Raw genomic sequence first — 25,286 nt, 5'->3', positions numbered from 1 at the left:
TAATTACAAATAATTTTAGGATGAAAAAGATTCTAGGGAGTCAAATGAATGCTGTGTTTACATACTTGCACTCAGTATATTCCTAATTTTGAAGGAGCTTACAATCATAATAGGAGTTAGCCGCTAGAAAGCCTATGTGCAAAGTGGAAAAGTGTTATTGAGAGCAGATATGATGAGGAACAACTGAGCCAACCAAAGATTAAACTGTATTTGGACAGGTTTCATTATATTGCAGGTGTCTTGCTTATTTCTGCATCTCAATAACTGTACATTTGAAAAGCAAATCATTAACTTACGTGTCTGGCTATTACTTGAGGCCTGGAGTCAATATCTGACTTGAAGTTCAATGTTCCCTGACTCAATTGAGACAGCCATTGATGATTATCTTTGATACGCTTGTGAATGGATTTCTGGCTATATGCTGAAGGAGACCTGTGTCTAGAAGATTCAGTAGCCTTCTCAACATGTTTTTCCTTATCTAATGCTATTTGACTCTTTGTAGGCGAACAGCTTTGTCTTTTAGGTGACAGTGAAGTGGATTTTCTGCGACACACTTTACTTTCTTCCTGCAATACAAATACAGTTGAGGATAACGTTACCATTACACTTACTCAACATTTATGAAACGCTATTGCTGTATTTCCAATGGAAGGCCTAAAATCGGGGTAATCCAGTGAAGGTCAGCAAGGGCTAGATCAGTTCCAGATTTTCAGAATAACCCTTTTGATGCATATAGTTGCCAGTGGAAGTGAAGTTTACGTGGATATCCAGAAAATCGTTCCTGGTTCTAGCCATTGCGGAGCAACGTTGGAGACCTCTGACCAAAACGATCACAGTGCTAGACATCCCCTTGGGATAGGATCCTTCTAAACAGTCTCTTAACAGTACAATGCTATCAATGTTCCCAATGAGTATAATATGTTTCTCTAAATGTATACTTACTTGGCCTGCATGTGTGATATACTGTTTGGAATTTCATGTTATAAACGTAGCAAAACATGGTACTCCAGCAGTGTTATCATTCTACCATCTATTGACATGAAGAAGTACACTTTGCACTTACAAAATTGAGTGATAGATGCCTAATGGAGTATGCCATAGGGCACCACATGTTAAACATCTGATCCAGACACATAAGGACACCCAGTGAACAATTCTTGCAGTCTTGTTTTTCTTATTAAATGTAATTTGTTCTAACACCTGTTGGCAACCCACCATCATATCCAGATGGAGTGTCTGCATTCACCTACGGCTGAAGCCACCCAACAGAATCAGGCCCTTATATGAATTTCGTGATTTGTAATCCACAAAGGGTTGGCCTTGATCCCCTTACAGTAGCAATGTTTCCCTATGACACTTTAAAGTTCTTCAGGCAAAGAGATTCCTAAATATTCTCTTACTGGAGAAAGTCAGATTAAATCAGATAATGTTTGGAATAAACGTTGACTTTGCATGTAAAACATACAATAAAATGCAAATTTGATCAGCTAAAAAGGCTCAACCTGTACTAAAAATTGTAGAACAGACGGTCACAAAAGAAGCCGTTTTGAAAGTTCATATTTAATGATAGTCACTACGAGGAAATTTAAATATGAATGAGTAGGGAGTTCTCAATAAACACCGGAGCACACCAGGGACGAGTAACAGCTCCCGTATTGTTCAGTGTGCTCATAAACGATCTGGGGCACATTTAGCACTGTTTGGAATATAGATGCCTCAAAAATAGGAGACAATAAGGTTGCCATACTTCTATTTGTTGAGGACGCGGTGCTACTAACAGATAACCTGATGGATTACTTACTCAAGGGCTTAGAGACTGGGGGAGGGGCTACCGAGGTTAACAGCCTCTAAGCTATTACTAAAAACAACACAAGGTTACCTGGGGTCTTTTTAGGAGATGTGGAGATTTCTTAGGAATTTCCAGTGGCCAGGTAATCACTTACATTAATTCATATGTCAGGTCATTAATAACAATTTAAGGCAAACCCTCACACACTAACCTAGGTGTCATGCATCATCATAGGGTTGCCTTACACTCCCATCAGTCTGATAGGGGGGTGGACGGGCTCATCAGATTGATCAAGAGTTCTTTGGTGGTCATGTTGTGCTTATCTGTCAATGAGGGCAGAGATCAGTGTAATGTTAAAAATCTCTTCCAGTGAAACCTTTCTTCCATATTTTAGTAAGGGATTTTTTACTGTGGGATATTAAAAACAAGGTATATGGGCTCATACGGGTTGTCACAGTTTCCTTGTCCCTGTAGTCAATGTGTTTCAGATATCGCTATGTCCCATAGAGGGTCCAAAGCCTTCCTCAGGATTGAGATCCCTGATAATGCAACTCTCATTCACACTCATGAATTCATATTATAAATATATATATATATTATCTACTGGCGGTCGCCAGTAGATAGTTATAGTTAGGATCGTGTTTCCATAGGAAATCTGAAAATTCTATTTTGAATAACTTTGGCGCCGGTTGACGAATCCTCGCGAAATTTTCAAAACTAATGGGGCGCTCCGCTCAGCTCCTACCCTGAAAGTCTCGGGGTGATTCGTCAAGCGGGGACTGAGAAAAAGGGGGGTCCCAAAACGCGTTTCCCCATGCATTTTCCCATAGGACCTTTAGTCGAAGGTACAGCCCGAACGGCTCAACAGAATTACTTGAAATTTGGCAAAGAGGTAGTCCTCAGGTCAGGGATGTGCCTTTTGCATATATGGAGTCAATCTGTTCAGTAGTTCCTGAGAAAATTGCAGTTAAAAGTACATAAATATCTATAGGCGCGCACCGTGCGCGCACGGTGCGCGCACCCTAACGTGCGCGAGCGCAATTCTGATTGGTGGTTACATGTCAGTCAACATTCGAATCGGTCGAAATCAGGAAGTGTCGGCCGCCATTTTGTGTGTTTAGTGTGTGACAGTAAAAAAGAAAGGTGGAGAACGTGAAAAGGGGGCAGGGTAGAGAGTTCCTGACCCCCTAGCCTTTGTCAGGGGGTCCCTGAAGGACCCCGAAGGGTGAAAAAAACATTTTATTTTTTTTTCAAAAATTCGCAGGGTGCACGCACGGTGAAAAACCTTTAAAAAAAAAAAAAACATTTTAAACTAGCCATTCCATATTACAGGATACAGTCGATCTATAACTATATACATAGGTAGTTTATTGAAAAATAAATATATAAAAAATATAATAATACATACATAACTTAGCATTTAAAAAACCTTACAAATTCACTTAAAAAACCATAGGTTTCACACACGTTATAGTTAGGAATTAGCATTTAAAAAACCTTGCAAATTCACTTAAAAAACCATAGGTTTCACACATGTTATAGTTAGCTGGACATTTCACTCGTAAAAAACCAATGAAATTCCCCCGTTATAGTTAGTTCAGATAACTATGACTCGCGCGACTGCCACTCTATCACAAGGATGATGTCATGAGTGATGCCATTGACCATGTCATGAGTGATGTAATATGTGACGTCATGAGCAGTGGATTGCGGGCGCGCGAGTTATAGTTATCTGAACTAACTATAACGGGGGAATTTCATTGGTTTTTTACGAGTGAAAGGTCCAGCTAACTATAACATGTGTGAAACCTATGGTTTTTTAAGTGAATTTGCAAGGTTTTTTAAATGCTAATCCCTAACTATAATGTGTGTGAAACCTATGGTTTTTTAAGTGAATATATATATATATATATATATATATATATATATATATATATATATATATATATATATATATATATATATATATATATATATTCATGCTCGTGCTTGCCCCCTCCTCGTTAGAAGCACTCGAACACCATCACGAGCTTTCAAGCCACAAACTCATTTATTAGGTATGGAAGTCATCATCTCGCTGATCTCTTTCACAACCAATCACCAGTATTGCCTGACGCGTTTCGAAGTCTTTCTTTTTCAAAGGCTGCTGGTGAAACGAAGCACAGTCCGGCACTGCCTCTTAAATACACGTGATTGTGCGCACTTAATGGGCTGCTCCTGATTAGACTGCGCAGTGTGTCCTGGTAGTTGCAGTGCCAGAGAAAATACGTTCCCTAAAAAGTGCGATAATGGTCCTGCTGACATGTAAAAACCCGCAAATGGGCCTCAACAGATAGACACTTCCTCAATTCTGTGATAGTGCCCCACAATAGGAGGCCGGTAATTACCAACCCCCGTGGCCCCATCCATATGGGGTGGTGCATTCCTGGCGGCTGGGTCACCGCCAATATATTCATGCTCGTGCTTGCACCCTCCTCGTTAGAAGCACTCGAACACCATCATGAGCTTCCAAGACACAAGCTCATTTATTAGGTACGGAAGTCATCATCTCGCTGATCTCTTTCACAGCCGAACACCAGTATTGCCTGACGAGTTTCGAAGTCTTTCTTTTTCAAAGGCTGCTCGTGAAACGAAGCCCAGTCCGGCACTGCCTCTTAAACACACATGATTGCGCGCCCTCAATGGGCTGCTCCTGATCAGACTGCGCAGTGTGTCCTGGTATTTGCAGTGCCAGAGAAAATATGTTCCCTAAAAAGTGCGATAATGGTCCTGCTGACATGTAAAAGCTCGCAAATGGGCCTCAATGGATAGACGCTTCCTCAATCCTGTGATAGTGCCCCACAATAGGAGGCCGGTAATTACCAACCCCCTTGGCCCCCTCCATATGGGGTGGTGAATTCCTGGCGGGTGTGTCACCGACAATATATTCATGCTCGTGCTTGCACCCTACTCGTTAGAAGCACTCGAACACCATCACGAGCTTCCAAGCCACAAGCTCATTGGAGCTTTGATTTACATGCGGCCTCCCAGCCGCGGGAGATGCACCACCCGGAAATTCGGGGCCACGGAGCTCAGTATCACAGAGTCTCAATGTGGAGGCATCCATGGAGGATTGAAAAGCCGGATGTGCAAGTGAAGGCCCATTGGTGGGCTTAAAAGGTCTCAGACAGCGGCACATAACTGAGGTACACACCACAAGACCCACAAACCAACGCGCCACTGAAGAGTGTAATGAGCACAAAACGCGTCAGGCGTGAATCGACAGGCATGCTGTAAACTTGATCCACCCGCCGATCCAGCTTTTACCTCATGAAGGTTGCTGCAGTGGATGTCAGAGTGCGTCTCCACAGGTGGGAACCTTGGAGCTTTGATTTACACGCGGCCTCCCAGCCGCGGGAGATGCACGACCCAGAAATCTGGGGCCACGGAGTCTCAATGTGGAGGCATCCATAGAGGATTGACAAGCCGGATGTGCGAGTGGAGGCCCATTGGTGGGCTTGAAATGTCTCAGACAGCGGCACATAAATGAGGCACACACTACAAGACCAACAAACCAACGCGGACTCATTCGAGTCGCCCATTGGAGGGCTCATATTTCTAATGGGAGGTGTGGTCTCTATGCCAAAATGACTGTCGCACCTCTGAAGAGTGCAATGAGCACGAAATGCGTCAGGCATGAATCGACAGGCATGCTGTAAACTGGATCCGCCCACCGATCCGGCTTTTACCTCATGAAGGTTGCTGCAGTGGATGTCAGAGTGCGTCTCCACAGGTTCGTTGTTTTCTCTCTCTCTCTCTCTTGATTACTACCTACATCCATAACATAAAGGCAGATCACCAGCTCTCTACGGAGCAGGTTGGTGAGATTTGGGCTGATAAAGAAACAGAAAAATCAATTTTTGGGACGTTTCTTGCAATAAAGTTGGGTCACAACATTACATTTTTCAAGGTTTGGGCTGGGCCTTCATTGCATATAGGCCAAGATTTTATTATGTCATGCTTTAATTTTGGTAAGGCTCCAGAGGGGCCACTGAGCAAATGTATACCTGAGGACAGCTTTAGGAAGTGTCTCTGGCTAGGTCACCCGGAGAGCAATTTAAAATGGATGAATCCCACATTAATAAATTACCTAATCACTAAGCAAATTATGAACATATATTGGCAATCCAAACTAGAGGCAGTTCTGAGTTGGGTTTGGGTAGCTCTTTATTATCTGGATCTCTTGCAAGCAAACCCAGTGTGGCTTCAAATTATATCTTGATGAGATAGGGCCCAAAATCCACTGTACATGGCATGTAAAGTTTAGACTTGGGGTTCTTCCTGTGAGGGCATCTACCACAAAACGGTATCAAAAAGAGAACAAAGACAAACTCAGTAACTTCAAATGTTGTGGAATTTAAACAGTCACACACTTTTTTTTTAACATCCTTTTTTGCACAAAACAACTGGTACGCACAAGAAAGAAATGCTAATCTGTTCAGGGCTCAACGTATCTTAACCTACAAGGAAACTACAGAATTGATCCAACAAACACTGCCAGTTGTGGGGAGGGAGCCTAAGGGATGGTGGCTTATCTCACTAAATGGTTGGTCTAGGATAACTGGAAGTACAACCAGAAAAGGTGGCTGGACCAAGACTGTAAATTCAGTGACGGGGGTGGGTGGAGGGGGGGGTGTTACGTTAATGGCTCAGGGGGTGCTATGACAATACCAAAGGAAAGGAGCAATAGTGACTTTCCTGGTCTTCAGTTTGGCACTTAAGATATCCAGAAATTACTATAAACTGAGGTAGGATGAAATCAGGCTGGCAAGTATTGACCTTAGACCTGGGGTCAATAAAGTTAATGGTTTGGCTGTACATGTACCAATTGGTCAGAACAAGTCGACCTGTTTGACAAACAGCCTATCATTCCAGAGAGGAAAACAACCAGAAGTTCTGAGGAAACGAACAGCTGGAACCAAATGTGACACCCAAGGGGCAGGGAATTTGGGTTTCCTCTGAGAACACTTGGCACATTTCCTTACTCTCTAGAATTTGTTGCAAGATGGAGCAATGTAGTCTTTTGTAGTTCTGGGGAGTCAGGCTTCTACTTTCTTTGTGACATGGTCACTAGCTCATTGGCTTTCTCCTTCTCAACAACCTCCTTCACGGAGTTTGATCAAGTCACAACAGCATGGGAGGAGGAGATGTCAGGAACTGTCGGGCATCGTAACACTGGGACTGTAACAGAGGGAACCCACAGGAGGGGCATGGATCTACTCCTCAGTCTAATCCTTAAAAGTCACTGAAGTGAACTGAGATGGAGTCCCCTAACGTGTGCCCTGGGTAGATGACATGCTCAAACACTTGATTCAACTAGTCAGTAACACTTCCCCTAGAAGGGGAGACCAGATTGATCCAGTTCAGCAACTGCATGGCAAAGACATCTCTGCAGTAGGTAAGGGGCTGGTTGAACACTCTGCTCCCAGACACTTGGTACTCCACTGATGGATCTGGATTTGGCTGAAACAAGAAAGAAAGACGGTCAGACTTGCCGGTGCATGTGACCCCTACATGGGAAGAGAATGGCCTTTGGATGAGCCCTTGTACTTACCACGACTAGGTGGAATAGGAAACGCATCCCCTTTAGTGCCCAACTCCTTCCCTAAATTTATTTAGATTGGTGTTGGAGTAGTAAATGTGATCCCTTTAGTGTCCAACACCGTCACCAAAATGGTTTTGACTGGAGTTAGAACAGTAAGTGTGACTCCTTTAGTCTCTACCACCTTCTCCAAATTAATTTTGATTCCAGTTGGAATAGTAAATGTGACCTCTTCAGTGTCCAACACCTTCCCCAAAATGGTTTAGGTGGGAGTGGGAATAGTAAATGTGACCCCTTTAGGTGTCCAATGCCTGCTCCAAATTGGGTTTGATTGGAGATTAAAATGAAATTGTAAATGTGGCCCCCCCTTTAGTGTCCAAAACCTTCTTAAAATGGTTTCAATTGGAGTAGGAATAGTAAGTGTGACCCCCTTTAGTATCCAACACCTTCTTCCAAATGGTTTAGATTGGAGTGGGAATAGTAAGTATGATCCCATTTAGTGTCCAATGCCTTTCCCATATTGATTTAGATTGAAGTTGGATTAGTAAGTGTGACCCCTTTACATTCAACCAACACTTTTACCGTAATATGTTATATTACAGTGCGAGTAGTAGATGTAAAGTTTTTAGTTCTCAACATTTCCCCCCAAATTCTTGTTTTCTAAAGTCAATATTATGTTATTTATATTAAAATGTATTTATATTTTTTATATTTAATTTATATGTTTACATTTATTTAAACACATACATACCTTTCTTTAAGATCTAATATAAAACTTTTGTTATGATTTTGGTACAAAATGTATTAGATTTTTTTTTAATCAAAAATAACAAACGTAATGTCTTTCTTTAACATTTTAAACATATTTATGTTTTTAACTATTTTAAAAAAAATTACATAATTATTTTTCACATATACATTTGTTACATGTTTTTGTTTATACAGGTTTTATATACTTTTTTTTAGAATATAATGAATAGTCCCATATTATATGAATATTAATTTTTCATAATCTAGTTTGATGATATATTTATGTTTAGCTTAATTTTGTTTATTGTACAATATAAATGAGATTTTTATTTTATTTCATAAAATTTTGGGCAATTGTACTGATATTATTGTAGTCAATATTGTGTTTTTTGATATTTTGGTTATTTTATATACTTATTTAAAGGCAACAATATTTTTGTTTCAGATATTTGTGTTTTCGATATTGTTAAAAAGCTATATTTGATAAGAGTGATATTTTGGTCATCAATACTTGTGTTTTTGTTAATTACATATTGGATGGCGATATTTTCATAACCACTATGTTTTAGCTATATTTTTGAGTTGATATTGTTTTCCACAATGATATTGAATGATCCAAAATGACATATCCAATTGCCATAATTCTCTGTTATTACACCCATCGCCCCTGATATTTGGCAAAGGGGATTCAGCTCAATGATCTAGTGAAGCCCCTTTGTGTAACCTTCTCTCAAGGAAGATGTTCAGATAAGGAACAGCTTTGTCACTGCTCAGCCGTTTCAGAAATGGAGATACTGAGGCATTCTCTTGAAGACATGCCTTATGCTCCACCTTGTGCCCAGACACCTGACTCATATGCTTAACAGCTTCCCAAATTTGAGTATAGATCTATTTGGCATTAGATAGCTGCTTTTGGAGAAGCACTGTTTGGTCAATTCATTACATTGAAGTGCAAAAGCATTGGAGCCTTCTGAATCTTCTAACAGGCCCTTACACCACACAACATATAGCTCTCCAGAATACAAGAACCTAAGACCCTGAATCTATACCAACAAATCCCCAAAAGAGCTGCTTTTTTCATCTACAAACCTTGTCTCACGGAATTGGCGGCAGCTCCACCCAGGCACATCTTTCAAGTGCCAATTAACTTAAATTCCTAAAACTCTGCCCCATAAAGTGCCTGTGATATTACTTTCTCTCTAAGTGACCTTAAATTGGAGTGAAGGAGAGGCCTCCAAAACAGTTAACTAACTGATGAAGCCATTAAAGGAAAGTGTATTGACTGTTATTGCAACAATATGTTCATCCCACTTCAAGCTATACAAACATAAGAGGCTTAGGTATTTTTACTGGGATATCTGTGCAAGCTTGGATCCGCCTACTCACAATCTGAGTTCAAAATAATTACGTGAAAAAGTCAAAGTCTTTGGTTTATCAGTGAAGATGAGCAGCTTGTTTAAAATCCAATACTTGTGAAGGATAACCAATTTACACAGAAAGCCAAAGGGGCATGTAGAAAGGGGAGTAATTCTTTTTGAAATCATTTCTTTTAAAAATTGTGTACCTTATGTCACAACCACAAACTAAATGCCATTCAAAGAAAGGAAAAGGAGAGTGGAGGAGTCATCTTTTTTCTTCCTGAAGTGGCCAATACAATGTAACTTTGCTATGCAAGCTAGCAGCAAAAAAGACTGGGCTAACATTATTCTGCTTAAGTTTTGTTGTTTATGGATGTCACTAAAATATTGTTTGTTCTTCCTTATGCTTTATTCAGTTTGTTGGTCTTTGATCTAAAGATACAGGGTTTAGAAGCATGTTTAGGTCTTGTTTAATTATTTTATAAACCACAGAGAATCAGGAAATGTCAAAATTATACTTGATATTTTGGCTGCGTTTGATTCTTTCACTGATAGGTAAAATGGCTGGTTTCATAAGAATCTTTCCCAATATGTACTATCACATTTACCCACAGAGAATGGGTAAAACCCTTGATACATCAGCCCCCAGTTTCTAGTGAGTCAGTATTGATAGTAGGTGAATTGCCAACACCTCAGGCTTTAAACATTTAATGCAAGGTATAGTGACTAGTATATGTGAAAAGAGTGCTATCACAAAGCATCTGGGATATTGGTAAAAACATGACACCAGACTTTTGGAAAACATGGAACTCAATTTCACTTGGAATGCTGCTGCAAAAAAGGTTCTTTCCAAGTTCAACAAAGATTGGAGTGATATTGTTTGTATTTGCAGTGATTCAGCTACATTTAGGAAAAATTTGTGTGATGGCCTGTCAAACTCAATACCTGAGCTGAAGTGCTTCGCTGTAAGAGATCCTTGCCACTTGTTAGATGGTATGCTGAAAGCATTTTTACAGTCTTCAGTTAATGAAGAATGCATTTGACTTTTTAGTCCATTCTGATGCACGGTTTTGTTATGTGCGGGAACTAAAACGCAAATATTTCTCATTTTGTGCTTTGTGTGGCATCAAAGAAAGAGTCATCCCAACTGTGTCACTTAGCTGATGGTTCTCAGTACAAGGGGCTGTGAATACTATCTTATCCATTTGTTAACCGTTTACAGAACGTTTGCTGAGTAATGATGCCAAAGGCAAGAAATGTGAGGATCTTTAGTCGCATATTGATAGTGATGTGAAAGAAAATACACTCTACTGCATGCTTAGATTTTTACAAGAAAACATAACTGCTGTAGTGGACATAATAAAAACACTGGAGTCTGCCAACACCCTTTCCTGACAAGTGTTCAGCATAATTAGTGTAGATGTGAAACATCTCCTTGAGAGTGGACCTCATATACACTGTACATACAAGGTCTATATACTATGCACTATCAGTGCAGAAAGCAAGCAATAATAAAAGCAAAATGTTCCATAAACACCGGAAAAACACTGTTTCTGTTGTTTTTAATGGTGCGAAAATGTGTAACCACTGATAACCACTGTTTTCTTAAGGTATTAAAATCACTTGAAAACACTGAAAAAACCCCACCAGAATTTACCAAAAATAGAAACTGAAAACAGGAAAGCCTACTTATGTGTGTACATTAAGCAATGATTTAAGTATGTTTGCTCTAAAATCTAGGTATTGAATGTGAGATTTTGGTGCCGATTACAATGTGGCTCTGAAGGCTCCGACCAATGATCGGAGTCTTCCGAGCCGCTTCGTAATGGGCCAGTCGGATTCCTTTCCGGCCACCTTATTTTGATGAAGGCGGTGGGAAAGGAATTCGACCAGTCATTCCGGCTGGCTTCCGACGGGCTCAGAGAGCCCGTCTGCCAGTCGGAATGCTGCAAGTAATCTCAAGGGTGGATCTTTCCGCCCTTAAGATTACAATGACTGTTTCCGACAGGGTTTCCATGCCGGTCTGTCTGACATGGAAACAATGTCAGAAAGCGTCTTTGGGGGGGCCACAGCAAGGCCCTCTTGGGTGCACGGCCTCTAGTTGGAGGCCCGAGGGGGCACCTATGGTGCTTCCCGTTGATCCCTGCATGGGGTGCAGGGAAAAACCCCATCTCGCATTTTACTATGGGAGCATGCATTACGGCCGGAATGCATGCTTCCATAGTAAAATATAAGAATGTGACCAAACAGTGTTCGGTCGCATCCTCATGGGGCAGTCGGGACCTCCGACCACGTGTCGGTCGGTCCCATGTCCGATGAGGTGTCAGGTGGAAGTGATTCCGCCTGAAATCATAATATCAAACTTTGTGCTTACGTGTTGTTAATGATAACTGTAAAAAGTTTCAAGAAAATGAAGAGTCTTAGTTTTTTCCAAGAACTTAGCATGTTAGTTGTTGACATTTTGAGAAATAAACAGTGTTGTCTTAGGACGGTATATGTGGACAGTGTGTTAATACTTCACCATTTACTTTGACAAGAGACTGATTAATGACATAAATACATCAACCACACTAGAAGCTCAGGAAAATTAAGTTACCTAGTCTATCCTGCACCTGTTTACCCTGACATCTTTTCTGTACCCCCACCCTGGCTACCTGGATGTGGGCTTATATCACGGTCAAGGTTTATATGTAAGCCCCATCTTATGAACAGGCAACAGGCTATAAAAACCTTGCACACAACTTCTGGAGAGTACACCAGCTAGGTTAAGATATCTAAATTGCTACTTGGGGGCACCAGAAGTACATTTAATAATGGCGCATGTGTGCCCTATTTTACCTCTGTTGAGGGAGTGTGATTTGACATCTGTAGGGCCTGAGGAGATGTGGAGAGAGAGCATACCCGGCATCACATGCAATAAATATATGACAAGTTTTTAAATGGGTCTCTATGTTACAAGTAATACATCATGCCTACTAACATGCAGTGGATGTGAGGGTAATGTGTGTGTATTGTGTTGTTGTAATGATAGAATATATCAGGGATACCATCCCCAAATGCACATGTAGGCCCTATGTGAGGTGTTATTCCTCACCAATTGCCATATATCACCGAAATCCCCAGAAACTAAGCGACATGCAAGAGGTGACTGTTAGAAGACGTGGCTATCGTGTGCACATAAAGAAAAGGCAGCATACTCGAGTGAAGCAGCTCGTGGTATCGCAAATAGAGAGCACATTAATGGAGTGCCTGCAGTGTGTGTTATGGTAAAGATGTACTGTGTGGTAAGGGGGCTAACGTGCCACATAGGTGCACTCAGTGACATCTACCCCATAAGGGAAGTGGGCAAATGCTCATCATTTCCTTGCCACCCTTTGGCTTTCTGCAAGTGAGTGTGGCATGGTGATAAAATGGTGCACTCTTCTGTTGATGCATGTTAGTACCTGATGCAAGAATTGAGCTTGTGAGATAAGAGGATGTCTGAACTGACACACTGGAAAGATCCAGAGGCCATGAAATGGAATGCAGATAGTATTTTGAGGTGAGTAGCTGTATCAGGCAATTACAGGTTACTTAGTCATGCCAAGCATGTAGTTCCTTTACCGAAAAACCCTCTCTTTCTTCCTCCTGCTATTGCCCCATCAGGGTAGAGATATCTATGTCTTAAAGTATAGGGAACTAATCCTTATACTTTAACATTACTTTAGGGAAAAGTGAAAAGTTTTATTAAATTGCTTAACTGGTAAATCTGCAAATGTAAAGGCTGCTTGGGAGCCACCACAAGCATTCATTGATGGAGTGACTTGAAGCTTCCTGATGGTAAAGACATTTTCTTTTGAGAGGTACTGTAAGGGTGTTACAAACTGGGCTGTGGAGTGCATGCTTTTAATGGACAGTCATACAAATGTTCGCACTAGGCATAATCTACATATTACTGAAATCTATACATTGGAAGCACTTTTACTTTAAGCTAAATGTATATGCGCATTTTGTGGCAGCCTATAATATACTGTGCAATGCATGTTTAAAATAATGCCTTACACATTCACAGTGCTTTCAGGGAACTGGCAGCACTTAAATACACAAGTCACTTCTCCCTACTGCACCAAACAGGATTCAATTCTATTGGTTTCTGGTTGCACACAGACGTCCCTAGCAATCACATTAACCAATAGAGATTTCAATACATAAAATAGTGCATTTTCCACTGATTAGTTTAACTTTAATTTATTTTTAATATGTGCGTTATTTTATATGTAGTTACTTGATGGTGAAATAGTAACAGAATAGTTATAGAATATTTTGTTCTTTTTAGCCACGCCTTTGATTCTGCTTCCACGCTTACTGACCCCATCCCCAATGCAGTATCCATATGGTTTTTAAGACACTTTGACAGCTGCAATGAATAGCTATGTAATGTCTGAAATAGTCAGTGATATTAGAATTTGGTGTCCTGCCTTTCCTTCATTTTGTACCTTCATCTTTTTTAGATATTGTGTCATATTAACCTTTTGATTCTTATTTATTTAGCACAGTGCACTAGTCATCTTCCAGAATTGTACAAAAACACCGTCTTCTGGTTTTAAAAGAGATTGAGAAAAATAAATTAACCTAGTCAGTCGCTTAAGTGCACGATGTCTGACAGGGAAGCCTGGGTTCAAATCCTCGATTCAAGTCAAGTTACTTCATGTGTCTAATTTACTCGATAGTGACATATGAGAGCACTTTCATGTAATTCAGTTTAAAATGGACTATGTACAAATATTCTAAATGTACTTTGGCACTTAGGGATGAGCCAAATCACTGGTTCGGTACCTTGGCTTGACTGCAGAACCATTTTAAGACATGGACAGAGTGGGCAATTGCCCAGGGCGCAACCTCCCAAGGGATCTGGAACTCCTCACCCTTCACAAGCATGACCAGCTCTATTGCGCAAGAAGAGTTTGCCAGGGTGCGTGGGTGCTGCTTGTTCAACCACTTGACAGTGCCTCTTCTGTTTCTCTCCTCTGCTGAGACAACTCCCCATGTATGCAATACTTTATGATAATCATGGCGAGCCCATCTTGTCTGATTTTAGGAATTGTACCAGCTTGTTCTTCTCTTCCTTATTTGTCAAGCTCTTAGCAACAATTAGTTGTTGTGGATCTCCCATCTGATCTAAATTTCATCCTCCTCTTTCATCGGTAGTCCGGGCTCCCAGTTCTGAGATGAATGTAGAGTCCAGGATGCACACTCTAGTGCTACGAGACTACAGCCAAGTTGTGGGTACCTCACATCCTGGCATTAGGTGTAAGACTGTTGCCAACACCATCTGCTCTGCCTCATTAATTATTTTTAAGTTTGAAATCCACTGGAGATTGAGGTAAACTAGATGTTTTTGTTCAACTTGTCCAAATTAGCAGAAGGTCACTCACCTTAATGTTTAGAAACATAATCAGAATGTTGCTGTTGCTTTCTCTCCAAGAAAGAGTAGGTACATTTGGGGAGGGGTGATGGCTTGACACCAAGCTCAAGGGCATTAATTTACTAATGATCAAGGACATAATTTGCCACCTGTATAGCATACTTAGAGGCAACCATAAAAAGGCCATAGTTAATAAATAGTGTGATGTACAAAAACAGTAAATGAATTCAGTGATAAAGTAGTGGGGTACGGCCTCCCCTTGGATGTGTCCGTAAAACTGACCTTTCGTCCTGTATTTTGACGCTTTTTCCTGAATTTTGACCCTTTGTCCTTTTTTTTTTTTTTATGGTCATGTCCAGAATATGCCTCCATGTCAGGTTGTCACTTTAGTAGAAAATGAAAACTGACCATCTTCGCCTTTTAGACTTATTATGCCAGAAGGTTAATCAGTGTAATGCTCAGCATCAGAAAAGATAATCAGTGAAGAAAAGAAAAAGAATAATCATTTGTGTCAAAGACTGGTAACAAATTTGCATGATGGACTTCTCCTACCCAATGCACGCAGAGTCTACTCACAAGTGTACCGCTCGGACAGGCTTATTAATGAGCTGGGATTGGTTTCGTCATGGGTCAATAAAACTAGTGCCTCTCACAATAGGAGAATCACCAGGAACTGTCATCATCCTACCAGCACACATCCCTAATTACCCACAATTGCTTGAGGAGGTCAAATTATAGTGTAAGCCCAGTAGTATGTTCACTACTAGAACGGCTTGTGTACTGCTTGTTATAATTTTGTGTTCAGTGTTAAATGGCTGTGCTGTGTTATATCCACTCCAGAAGCTACACTGGCTTAAGATGGTAGACAAGTCCAGCACACCAACACAGATAACTACCAAGGATCGCTGTCAAAATAAAGTGAGAATCTTTGGTGCAGCGCTTACAACCATCATACCTGCTAGCCCCTAGTCCTTCCGGTCATGTTTTGCACTAAACAACCTACTCATTATCAGGTACACTAAGAATCTTTTTTAAAAGGTGAAGCCATGTACTGGAATCTTGTACCCTGCATTATGTGTTATTTATGGCTAGCTTTCTTTTACCGAATAAGAGAACAGTTCGCTCTACCCGCCTAGTCACCTGGAAAATGTCCTCAATCAAACAGGACTGCAACGATCAGCACCAGCAAAGAACAAATGCGACGCTCATCACAAAACCACTCACTGTGTGCACAAGAAGGCAGAACATTAGTCGTTCTCTACAGCTGACTGACTGTGGGTGTTTCTGTTTGAATACCCGCAAGCTTTTGAAAATGTATGAGTCGTGAGTGCCATTAAAGGTAGCCACTGCTAGCCCTATGTTGCTGCTTTCAAGCCCTTCGATAGGACCAATCTTGTTGCCTCTCTTTAACAAGGAAATATGTATCGTACTTGTTCTAGTTCTAGTAGCCATGCGAGTGTCGGTCATCAATCAATGTTTATTTAACACGCAGCAAGCTCAACTTTTCAATAAGGTAAGAAGGCCTACCTCACCTCATCATGGTCACAGGTGCTATGTCATTTCTTTCGGTGTCATCTGGGAGTTAATTGACAATTAATGTCATTTCTGGGGCTACATAAGCGGGTAACTTGCCAAGAGCAGGGAGTGTACAATAAATCTTTAAAACACCCCGACCCGTGCCCTGCTTAAAGGTGTTGCTACTACGCGCGTTTCGACAAAAGGCCTTCACCAGGAAGCCGTCCAGAAGGATATCTGAGTGGAATCACTGATGTTACCAATTATGGCTCAATTCCACGTTGGGGTCACACATGAAGTCAAGCCAAAATATGAGGACAAGAGCACGCAGCGCAGAAAGAATGTTAGCCAGTGCCTGTGGGTGCACGACTTGGATCAACTGGATGGCTTGTTTATTAATAGAGCAAACGCAAGGAGATGATGGACGGTGCGCTGAAACTTTTCAAACACTCACCGCCAATCACAGATCCGGGTTGAATCGTTATTTCACTCACTTCGCCACCCCAGTTCAGACACAGCTATATGCAAATCAGTCTTGACCCTGTGCCTTATGGAAATAGACCAGCCTGAACTGCCAAGCCATGTCTTCCCTGGACCGGAAACAAGCATCCTAGGACTGGTTTCAGGCTAACAGCCCTCATCAGTCAGGGTTGCTTGAAGCCAGTGGCAAAGTGAGCAAGGGACCCACGTCTGGGCATACCCTGCCAACTTAGGGCAAACAAGGGGATGATGGACAGAGCGCTGAAACCTTTTAGACACTCACCCCCAGTCACAGATCTGGGTTGAATCCATCATCGTTCTTTAGCTCACTTGTTTATTAATAAGTCAGTGTGAAAAAAAGAGGCCGCAGAAACAAAAGTACTAGTTTAATAAGTAAGAATAGGCACTTCCTGGAGTGGATAAGGCCTCAACGAGGAGGGATTTTTCGTATTTGGGGTGAAACACGGGGTCAAATTCAACAATAAGTTTCGGCATTCAGCCTTACAACTCGAACAGGAGCAATCCTGGTAGGTGGTCCAGCGGCATGGCAGCACTCCCGCCTCCTAGTACAATATTGTATGGTGATTATCCACCTATGAATCAATACCATTCTATATAGGGGATTCAATGTCTAGTGGTTAATATTATGTTCAGCTGTTAGCAATTTAATTATATATTTTCTTGGTGCTACAGCAAGTATCCTAAAAATGCTGCAGCTTCTTGATACACCCTTTTTCCTAACAAATGTAAACTCAATGTTGTCCTTTTCCCCAGTCCTCACGTATATTCACATCTGCGCCAACAGCAAGTATGTAAGATTAGCAGTGAGCTCTGGTTCACTCCAACAGAAGCGTCTTACAGTACGAGAGCCGCACAATAGCAAACACATGTGCATCATGTGCGTGAGGGAGAGTGGCGCGAGTGTGCACGTGCATGTGTTCAGGCAAGAGTTAATTGCAGACGTCAGATCGGCGCCACATCCCTTCTCTTGCTGAACCTTACAGAAGTTCACACAAAAAAAGAAGATGGTGTGATAATGGGTGGGAATATGAGTGTATGGTAGGTAGCCATTACTGTGTGCACCTGTATCAACCCTCTCTACTTCCTCCTCTCTAACAACAGCCACTCATGTCTTACCTTCCTCAGCTTGCTTGGAGTCTAATACACAGCCCTTCAAAGGACTGAGGTAAAAGAGAGTTGCTGCACCTCTCTGTCCTAAGCCTTGGACAGCGCTCGCATCATGCAGTGTGGCTGAGCAGACCCTGACGGACTATATTGGCTTCTCCACCAAGTCTCTTCCATCTTCAAGACCAGCTGCAAGTCCATTAGAAATGTCACCCCTCAGGGGCGTGGCTTATGTGCCTAAACAAGATGCAACAATTTTCTGAGCTCCGTATTTCACGGAGATAACGAAGATAATTTCAGCCGTGTCGAGACCTCTTTTACTGCTTGCTCAGCTGGTTTCATGCCTGGGAATGTAACGGCACACCATTGAATCGGCAGGTGAGCTCACGAACCCGCTCTTTCTGTGACTTTGCTGCGACGGTGTTTTCATCTCATATGCGAGCGGCTGCCATTTTGCTAGCACGCTGCTCGTAATACTTCTCGTGAGAAAACCACAGACGCTGAAAGAGTCCATGCCGCCTACTTGTTAATTGTGACCAATAATGAGCAAAACTAGAGAAGTGCACATCAGCAAAACCGTCACAGGCTCAATGAAGAACTTGTTGCTGCGATCAGAAATGCATGGAGTTGCTGGGGTTATTCAAGCACTCGTCTACACACGTTCTTTTGTATTGAACATTAAATGAGGTCAAAATGTGTATAATTCATCTGTTCTCTCGTAGAATACAATAAGAGAGAGCTCAAACATGTAACTGTAAACCGAGCCGCTCTTCCTCCTGCACACAGCGGATGGCAGCGGAATGACACCAAGGGGTATGCAGGAGATGCCTCTTGGCAAGGTAAAGAGGCATTTCTGAGACCTCAGAGCGAGCATTTATTTTAAGCTTCTCAGACCATTTGTTAGAAAAACAGAAAATGGGCATGAGTCTGATGAGATTTGGCCTCTGTTTAAGTTAAGTACTTTAGTTTCACTCTCCCTCGCTGTGGATTACCAGGAGCAAAAGGGCAATGCATAGGGAGTGACTTGTGCGCCTAAACAAGATAGCAGTGATTTGGTGAGCTCCGTATTTCAGAGATAACGAAGATAATTTCAGCCGCGTCGAGATCTCTTTTACCGCACCCTAAGCTGGTTTCATGCCTAGGAATGTAACGGCACACTATTGAATCAGCAGGTGAGCTCACGGACCAGCTCTTTCTGTGACTTTGACGTAACAATGTTTTCCTCTCACATGCAAGCGGCTGCCATTTTGCTAGCGCACCACTCGTAATACTTCTTCTCAAGTTCTTCATGCTGCAAACAACGCTTGGTGCGCTCATTTCCAACTTTCTTCATCAACCATTTCCTCTATGGGAGCTAACATAAATTTCTATATTCTCACCTGAATGTCCTTACGAGACAACACAAGTAGGTTGACCTCTTCAGAAGATACTTCTTGCTGCGCAAATGCCATAATTTTACTGATAATAAGAATTATTTACACAACTTTGCAGATGTTCCTGGAACACCTTTCATAGTGTAAGCAGCAGTGCCTGTCCGCTGTATAATAAACATGGGAGGTCAAAACTCCAAGCTTTCCATTTGCCTATGATGGTCAACTGAAATGTCAGTGTTCTCTATGAAAGAAGCACCATTTTGCTGAAGTACTGCCCATACTGCTTCTCCTTTCTATCTAAGGTGGCAACCAGTACATGAGTTTTCTGGAAAGCAGTATACATATTATATTTTTGTCACATTTTTTCGTCATGACGGCACTACTGTTTCAATCCCACTCTTTCCTTCATGTGCTCGAGTCTGAAGGATTGTGAATGCGATCTTACCAAGTTTTTGAAGCAATATTTTGAGGGTCATCCTTCAACTTATCTACTTATGGACTTGCAAGCCGGTGGAACTTCCTACAATCTTCTGCTTTATTGCCCAAGAAGTTGTGTCACACGCTCGCCACAGATAACTGATTGGCTCTCATTACTATAGTGTGTGTATCACTGCATAAATATATTGAACCTTTGTCTTATTCATCACCTATTGCATGGGTAGGCTTACCACTATTAAAAAATTACCTCATCGACAGGTACATATCATCAAGATGGCTAGTGACTCTCTTTACCTCACAAAAGCGTCTTCATCCAGCACCAAACCCAAAAAAGTCAAAAATGATCCTCCATCTCCAGTCCAGTCATTTCTAACCCAGTCCTGGATTCTATTCTTGATGAACTTCGTGCACTAAAACCGTGCATGAACACTACTAATGAAAAATTACAACAGATTGAAGACTGATGGATCAATATGGAAGGATAAATATTTGAAATGGAACAGCGTATGGGTCAATTGCAGGACATTGCCACTAAGGTACCTTTGCTGGAACAAGAAATTCATAAACTTAAAATTCATACTGAAGATATCGAAAATCGCAACAGGAGGAACAATCTTCGACTTTATGGTTTGCCTGAAAATGTTGAAGGTACTGATCTTCTTTCCTTCCTAAATAAATTTCTGCCTGATCTTCTCAATATTCAGTCTTCTACTCCTCTTAATATCCAGCAGGCACATCGTCCTAGTGGTCTTCAACCTCAATCTACTAGACCACGTGGTATTATAATGCTCTTCTTAGAGTTTACTGACCTGATGCGTGTATTAAAATCTGCCAGAGTGAAACGTCATCTTACCTGGTCTGGCCATAACATTTTTATCGTGCAGGATCTCTTCAACGCAACTAATGCTAGACGTGAAGAATTCCTAGCACTTCGTCCTCAACTAAGATCTATGAACATTCATTATGGTATATTACATCCTTGTTTATGAAAAATTACTTACGATGGCATCTCCCACTTGTTTGAAGACCGGTCTAAACTAAAAATGTTTTTGCAAACCATCATTAGGATACCTATGGACACTAATACTCATTGTCCTTAAACTGTTTAATTGTTATTGCTTCCTGTTTTCTTGTTTCCGGTTGTAACCTCCAACTTTTACTTTTCAATATGAGATATGCGGCCTGAATTTCTTCATTCTTTATCCTTTTAATTTGCTATTTCTCTCTCTGTTGCTCTTTTTGTTTCTGGGTGCTTACATACCCGGTTCATGTTTCTTACTCTTTTTACTTCAGATCTGGCTTTATGTCCTTAATCGGGCCCTTTTTTTCTTTATCTCCTTTATTCTTATTTCATTCTCTCTTTTCCTATACTCTCCTTTTCATTCTTTTGTTCTTTTTCTAGTCCCCTTCTCCTTTTTCTATATTCGAGTGCCTATTTGTTTTACCCTTTTATGTTTACATGAATTTTATCATGTTACCTGATTTTTTATGACTGGTGTCTTTGTTTTAACTGTTGTCTTTGCAGTTTGTCATCATTGTGCCTGTACCCTTATTTCTAAACACCAACATGTTTAATGTTGTACCGTGGAACGTCCATGGTTCGGTCATCCTGTTAAGTGTCAAAAGGTAATTTCTCATTTATCAAAACTTAATAGTCAGATTGCCCTTTTCCAAGAAACCCACTGTAATCACGTTGAATCACTCAAACTCAAACGTCAATGGGTGGGTCAGGTTGTTTTTTCTCCAGCTGTCAACCGTAAGGGTGGTGTTTCCATCCTATGTCATAAATCTCAAAAACTACAAATTTTGTCAACTGAATGTGATACAAGTGGACGATGGGTAATACTTAATGCTTTGATCTTTAATAAACTGATTACCTTCTTTAATATCACTAGGCCAGTTAAATCTGATCCGGATCTTTGGCATACTATCAAATTCAAATTATCTTCCATTACTAATCCTAATATTATTGTTGCGGGGGATTTTAACAATTGGTTGGATCCTTTTTCTGGTAGAAAATCAAATTGTAAATTTAAACCAGATAAATCACATCAAGCATTTCAATCTGCTATTGCCTCTCGCCCCCTCTATCACGCATCACACCACGTCTCGCATTGATTACATTTTGATTTCAAAACCTTTACTCCCTTCCCTCCAATCTTCTGAAATTGGTTCCATTTTTATTTCTGATCATGCCCCTGTTTCAGTCTCCTTTGATTTGTCCCTTGTCTCCCCTAAACATGCTAATTGGAGAGTTAACAATTCTTTATTATCTGACCAAACTTATATCTTAGAAGCTACCTCCTTTATAAATGATTTTTTTCAGTTCAACAAATCAAATGATACCTTTGTTCACAATAATTGGGATGCTTTTAAAGCCTCCTTTAGAGCCTTTACTATTTCTTACACTGCCAGAAAGAAAACGTTATTAAATTCCCAATACCTCTCCACCCTTCAACATATTAAGACTCTTGAACACTTCAATTACACCTCTAAATCCCCTGTTCATCTCCGAGACCTTATTAAGGCTAAATCTGACTTGAAAAAATTAGCCACAGTTGATGCTTGTAACATCCTACTTAAAATAAAATCCAAATACCACGGGAGACAGAACAAAGCTGGCAGAATGCTGGCCAATTATCTAAAAGGCAAATCAGAAAAGAAAACTATTGGACCTATTCGTAATGTCCTTACTAATACTTTATTACACTCCGACTTAGACATTGTTAATGCTTTCCAGTCCTACTATCACTCACTATATATGGAAGACACCCATCCTCCTGAACATGATATTAAGACATTCTTTGATGGTCTCCCCTCTCTCCATACTGGATGATATGGCTCTCCTTGAAAAAGATATAGCTCTTCAAAAGATTTTGGATGCCCTTAAATCTCTGAAGCGGTATAAAGCTACTGGTCCCGATGGTTTTTCCAACAAACTCACCTCTTTCTTTTTCATCTACCTTTGTTCCACACTCACTTCAGCTTTTCACTTCTTTTCTATCTAACTCCAAACCTGACGGCTCCTTCCTTGATGCTCTTATTGTGATTATTTCTAAACCTGCTAAAGATCATTCCCTTTCTCAAAATTACCGCCCAATATCATTAATCAATTATGATTGCAAAATGTTTGCAAAAATCCTTGCCTCTAGGCTAGATGATATACCTTTACTTATTAAACCTAATCAATCTGGTTTCATAAAAGGTAGGCTTACTTCAAATAATGCTAGGATGTTTTCCAATACCCTTGCATTGGGAAAGGGATATCCTGATCCTCTGGCTGCATTATCCCTTGACGCTGAAAAAGTGTTTTATCGTATAAATTGGCAATTTATGTTTAAAACTCTACACTGGTTTGGTTTCGGCCCCAAATTCATTTAGTTAATCAAACTATTGTATTCAGAACCACGTGCTTGTGTCTCTGCTAATGGTTTTTTATCCCCTTAATTTAATTTGCACAGAGGCACCAGACAAGGCTGTCCCCTCTCTCCTCTTTTTTCTTTTATGTCTCAAGCCCTTTCTTGAAAACATCCGTCGTAACCCCTTGATAACTGGCTTCCATTACAATTCCCATGAAACTAAACTATCTGCCTATGCACATGATATTCTGATCTACCTCTCCAAACCCTTAACCTCCCCGTCTCCCTTCTTACAAGAGATTGATTTATACTCTAAAATATCTGGCTGCAAATTGAATTTCTCTAAAACTGAGATTTTACCCTTAAATTCTTCATGCTATCAATTCATGTTTTCTGACACTAACTTTAAATGGCGCCCATCTAAAATTAAATACTTAGGTGTTTGTTTTTCTCCTATCATTCCTCAAACTCTTGCTCACATTTCTCAGCATTAAAACTTAAGATGCAATAATCTCTCTCTTATTGGTCTCCCCTCCATTTATCCTGGTGGGGTAGACTAGATACCATCAAAATCATGATTGTACCGCTCATTTTATTCTTGCTTTCTATGTTACCTTTTTGAAAACTCTGATTACTATTTTAACACAATTAATTCTCTTTGCATTAAATTTCTCTCGAATAACATGCCTGCCCGTATTGCTCTATCTAAATTGTTTAGACTAAAAAATGAGGGGGGTGTTCGATTTCCTAGCTTTAAATTTTATCATACTGCTTTCCTAATCAGACAAGCTTATGCATTAAACAGGCAATATCAAGACACACCGATACCTAGCTGGATCAATATGAACACAAAAGAAAGAGGGCAGAGGCTATAGAAATCCGCACCCAACAAATGACAGGTGTCTTTGAGTCCACACGATAGCGCAACGAACCAAGGAGTACTCCCCTCTATACTCCTTATTTAGGAACAAGTCCTATCATAAGCACAAGATACACAAAGGGTTCAGCGCTATATAATGTACATTTGTTATTCCAGGTTCATGTTTCCAATCAAAGAATAAAATATTCAAGAGTCTTCATTTCTTGATAAAATAAATTTCTTCTTTATTTTTCTTTAAAATGTTTTCTTTATTTTCAAGAAGCCAGAGATCATAGCCAACGCGTTTCGTCTCACATCGAGACTTCTTCAGGGCTATTCAGATTAAAATGAAAGAAATACATTACAAATCCAAAATTTGAAATTTTACATCTTTCACATACAAAAAACAAATGCAACACATTCAGGATCACAAACAGTACAGATTTACAATATAAGGGTCATGATTTGATAATTACACCTTAAGGCATAAATTGCTTTTAGATTCCATTGTAACAGTTTTTCAAAGACAAGAATCAAAAATTATTTTTAAACTCAATCGTAATAAAAAGGTTTTTTTTATCAAAGACAAAGATCGAGAAAATATATGTGCAAAAGGTTATAGGCATACCTTGGCAGTGAAATATTGCGTGATCTCGTCAAATATATAATTGTTTCATGTGTTCTAGACTTCTTCAGAAATTCAGAAACTCTATGCGGTACACAGTATCTATAATGATTGATATATATAATCAAATTAGGAATTCCTGTCAGCTATTTATGTATACATTATGAGCATGAGAAACCATCACACATTTCTAATATCTATCTTGTTATACCAATAGAACATTATGCCAAGGTATGCCTATAACCTTTTGCACATATATTTTCTCGATCTTTGTCTTTGATAAAAAAAACCTTTTTATTACGATTGAGTTTAAAAATAATTTTTGATTCTTGTCTTTGAAAAACTGTTACAATGGAATCTAAAAGCAATTTATGCCTTAAGGTGTAATTATCAAATCATGACCCTTATATTGTAAATCTGTACTGTTTGTGATCCTGAATGTGTTGCATTTGTTTTTTGTATGTGAAAGATGTAAAATTTCAAATTTTGGATTTGTAATGTATTTCTTTCATTTTAATCTGAATAGCCCTGAAGAAGTCTCGATGTGAGACGAAACGCGTTGGCTATGATCTCTGGCTTCTTGAAAATAAAGAAAACATTTTAAAGAAAAATAAAGAAGAAATTTATTTT

At 40.2% G+C, this 25,286-nt stretch overlaps 1 protein-coding gene across 5 annotated transcripts in view; it reads right to left on the bottom strand.

The window, feature by feature from the left end:
• SPATA6L (spermatogenesis associated 6 like) overlaps positions 1–25,286 on the bottom strand; it is a 497,016-nt gene that overhangs the window by 178,938 nt on the left and 292,792 nt on the right. Inside the window, exon 7 of one of the 5 annotated variants that reach the window (XM_085632934.1) lies at positions 297–566. The exons of the other annotated variants lie outside the window; for them this stretch is intronic. Within the exon in view, the coding sequence (XP_085489060.1) occupies positions 297–566 (270 nt within the window). The remainder of the gene's footprint in view (positions 1–296; positions 567–25,286) is intronic. 5 annotated transcript variants of the gene reach the window in all.

This window comes from Triturus cristatus, chromosome 2_1 (genome assembly GCF_964204655.1).
Source record: "Triturus cristatus chromosome 2_1, aTriCri1.1, whole genome shotgun sequence".
NCBI lineage: Eukaryota > Metazoa > Chordata > Amphibia > Caudata > Salamandridae > Triturus > Triturus cristatus.
Note: the sequence above shows the minus strand (reverse complement) of the source record. Positions and strands in the feature narration are given on the sequence as shown.